We start from the raw sequence: 3,723 nt of genomic DNA on the forward strand, positions 1-3,723 counted from the left end.
CACAGTGACTCCACTCGGGCAGTGGCTCGCATCACGTGGCATCTGTCTGCCACCTAGGTGCCAGCTTTGGTGGGTTTTCCTGTGTCCGTGTACCTGGATGAGTGTGAGCCAGATCAAGGCTGGTGTGTTTCTAGGAAGGCACAAACGTATTTTCTAAGTTCTGTTCTCTGCTTATTTCCACCGTGTGAGAATTCAGGGGTCACACCAGTTCTCAGAGGAGCAGAACATGAACTCCAAGATAAGGTAGGGTGTTTGTCTACCCAACACAGTGTCTCTGATCAAGGTGCACACACGGCAATCACACACACACACACACACACAGTTACCACGTTGGAGGGGTGGGGTGGTGGGCCTCTTCCTGGACGTGCTCAGCATTCTTGAGGAGCAGAGTGTGCACTGAACTCCACAGAGTCGTGTGTGAGGCATCACAAGGTCCCCAGGCCTGGGGGTGGTATTTGGTGCAGCCCATCCTAGAGCACTCTGTGAGGCCCAGGGTCACTGGCCCGACCCTGTCCACAGCCAGGCTCAGGGCTCGTTAGTGGTCCCTTCCAACTGTGACTCCCGAGGTCACAGCCAGTGCAGGGTGCCCGCCCCGCACCACCGCCCCTGTGTGCTGGGTGGGCAGAGGCCTGGGCCTGCTGACACTGCTCAGGTGCACACACAGCTCTCTGCGGACCGTGCATGAGTCAGAGGTGGCACCGGAGTTTCTGTCACACACTCAGAGACCCAACATGAGATCATGGCATGGGTGAAGGGGAGAGGCCAGGGGAAGCAGCACAGTGATGTTCCCAGACAGCGCAAAGGGCTCCGCCCCAGGCTCCGCATCAAGCCCATGCAGAAGTCCTGGGCCTGTGAAGCTTGACCTGGAGTCTGGAGTCCATTCCCAGGAGCTGTACACACTTAGCTTCTCCTGTGTGCGGCCTCCAGCCAAGACAGTGCCTCCCCGAGAGAGGCCTGTGGGTAACAGACATGCAGGGACCCAGAGGAGCCTGGGCCTCAGAGCTAAGGGGGCAGAGACGACCACACATCCTCACCACAGCACTCACCCGTCCCGCTGTCCTTACTCTCCTGGAGACACAGAGGTGTGCACAGACACAAGGCAGTGTGCACACACACACACAGACAATTAGACACATCTACATGTGTTGTGCATATGACGACAGGCACAGAAAATGGTGCCTGCAGAAACATGCCAGACACAGACACACAGACACGTGCACAGGCAAACATGGGTTTATACACACACATATAAGCATGCACACATGCATCCAAATAGATGTGCACAGTTACACATGCAGTGACATGTGCATACACAGGGACACACGAGCAAAGACGTGTGCACACGGACATACTTGGACACATGCACAGACACACATGGATACACATAGACACACGTGGGCATGAGCACACAGTATGTGTGCAAACACCGACACGACCACAGACACACAGACACGTGCACACATGGAACATAGACACGTGGACACACAGGTACACACAGACATGTGATCATGGACACAAGCACACATGGATTTGTGCGCAGCGTGAGATGTACGAGGGCCCACACAAGCGTGTGCACAGAGCCCCACACACAGAATTTTCTGTTTTTCAGAAAAGCAGGCAAGGGCAGCCTCAGCAGGTCTGTGGGGCGGTGAGTGGGCGTGAGTGGGCGTGGTCTCCCTAATCAACCACAAAGCCAGTGGCAACTCCATCTCTGACCTCCCATTATGAGGCTGAGGCAGTAATAACAGTGCTGTACACTGTGCCCGCCCCACCAGGACTCTAATTATCTCATCCCATCAACAGGGGTGGGCCGCTCCTCTGTGGGAACCTGGACCCAGAACTCAGGCTGGCTTACACAGCAGACCTGCGTTGCTGTTCTCATGCAGGTGGCCTGGCCTGCAGAGTCCGCCCAGCATCACACAGAAGGCCTGAGAGCAGCTCAGGGCTGCAGCTGGGGCTGCGCAGAGACAGGCTTTTCCAGAAGCATCGGCCCTGGCCATCTGTAGCCTCGCAGAGCACACAGGGAAGGTTTCCGCTGTGTCACTTACCTGTCTCTGGTGATCAGGCAGCTGAGGTCATGAGCTGGTGCTGACAGGACTTTCCTCCCTGGAGGAGAGCAGCTGGGAATTCTGGGTGCCCCTGCCAACAAGGGGGTGTCAGGTTTCCAAACGCAGAGGGATGGATGTGGGGTCAGGCCCATGCTGGGACCACAGGTGGGATGGAGGTTCCTAAGCCCTGGAGGACAAGAGGCTCCCCCAGGAGCCCGGCCGGTGCTGCTCAGGGACAGGAGGGGCATCCTGCCCAGGAAGTGGTTCGTTGGCGCATGAGCCCCTCATTCCTCCTTGGTCCCCGGTGCTCCACTCCAGGTGTGGTGGTCAAGGGAAGCCAGCCCTGTGAACAAACAGGACACCCTCCCTGCTGGTGGGGCCTTGCACGCCCCTCTCAGAGCCAGGGGAGGGTACTGAGTTCCAGATCCACAGACAGTGCCAAGGGGCCGGCTCAGCAGCGGGTGGAAGGCAGAGGCCTTCAGGGAAATCCAGCAGCAGGCTGCCCTGCCAAGGGCATCTCCTCAAGGCCCTGTAGCTGCCAGCCCCTTCCCTCAGGATAGGACCGGCACGCTTGCCCACCCACCCCTGGGCATCAGTGCAGCCATGAAAACACAGGCAGTGCCTCCGAGTCCCCAGAGAAGGCTGTGTCCCATTCCCCTGTGTGGTCTGGGGCTGAGGTCTGACAAGCTTGGCACCTGGCAGCCTTCCCGAATTGGAGAGAGCAGGAATCAAGTCCTCCCGGCTCTCACTAGGCTTTGCTCCCGAGGGTGTACTAATAGAAACAAAATTACAAAGTTAAATTTAAAAGGTGGACTAAAGTATATACATAAGCAAATAAAATAAAAAATGTAGCAGGAGTAAAAGGATACGGAGCCAGGGCCTTCAAGCCCCCAGTGAGGTGCCCAGTAGCGGTGACGCAGAACCTCCTCTGGTCTCCGGTCGCCTTCTCAGTCGGCCCAGGAGGGTCAGTGGCAGAGGGCGGCTGATTCTGACCGCTTCCCCTGGAGGGCCAGTGTGCCCCCAGGGCGACCAGCCCCTCCTCAACTCCTCCCCTGCAAAAGTGGGTGCTGCTGACAGTGCTGGCCCGGGGTCAGCGCCTGGGTCAGACAGGGTGACGCACGACCTGGGGATTTGTGGCCGCCGTGGGCCCTGCACGTCTGGAAATATCTGCAGTCAGAAAGCAGCAGCTTAGCCCCGAGCCCGCCTCTCCCCGCCCGCCCGATGTTCTGAGGCACAAGGTGCAGCAACTTCGTGATTTCCGGAATAACAGGCTTCCAGTAACTAAATAAAATCTTGGGCGCAAGGGGCTAACTTCACTCTTAGCGATTTCTCTGACGAGCAGTTGGAAAGCGGCTGCGTGAGCTCCACCGAGGGGCCAGGCCAGACGGCGGCTCCTGCGGCCCAGGGTCCAGGCCCCGCTTCCCTCCTCGCTGCGCTACGCCTGCCTCGTGGGCCTCGCTGGCGTTTTAGAACCAGCTAACTTGCACAGAAGTCCTCCAAAGCATTTTTGGAGTTAGGGAAAAACAAACAAGTTTTGATCGGTTTGAATAACTGAGAACCGGTCAAAAAAGGCTCTCGCGTTTGACAGAAACAAAACGAAACTCTCCCGCCTGATTCGACCTGACAGACTGAGGACAGCGTTCGAATTGTTTCTGAAGTTCGCCAGCAGCAGACG

General features: G+C 57.4%; 1 protein-coding gene across 1 annotated transcript in view; it reads left to right on the forward strand.

Moving 5' to 3' along the window:
* Positions 1–1,508: 1,508 nt before the first annotated feature.
* Positions 1,509–3,723, forward strand: part of LOC104849975 — a 33,766-nt gene continuing 31,551 nt past the window's right edge. Inside the window, exon 1 of the mRNA XM_010606670.1 lies at positions 1,509–1,541. Coding sequence (XP_010604972.1) covers positions 1,509–1,541 — 33 coding nt within the window. The remainder of the gene's footprint in view (positions 1,542–3,723) is intronic.

This window comes from Fukomys damarensis, unplaced genomic scaffold (assembly GCF_012274545.1).
Source record: "Fukomys damarensis isolate Sample0158 unplaced genomic scaffold, DMR_v1.0_HiC HiC_scaffold_1, whole genome shotgun sequence".
In the NCBI taxonomy this organism is placed as follows: Eukaryota; Metazoa; Chordata; class Mammalia; order Rodentia; family Bathyergidae; genus Fukomys; species Fukomys damarensis.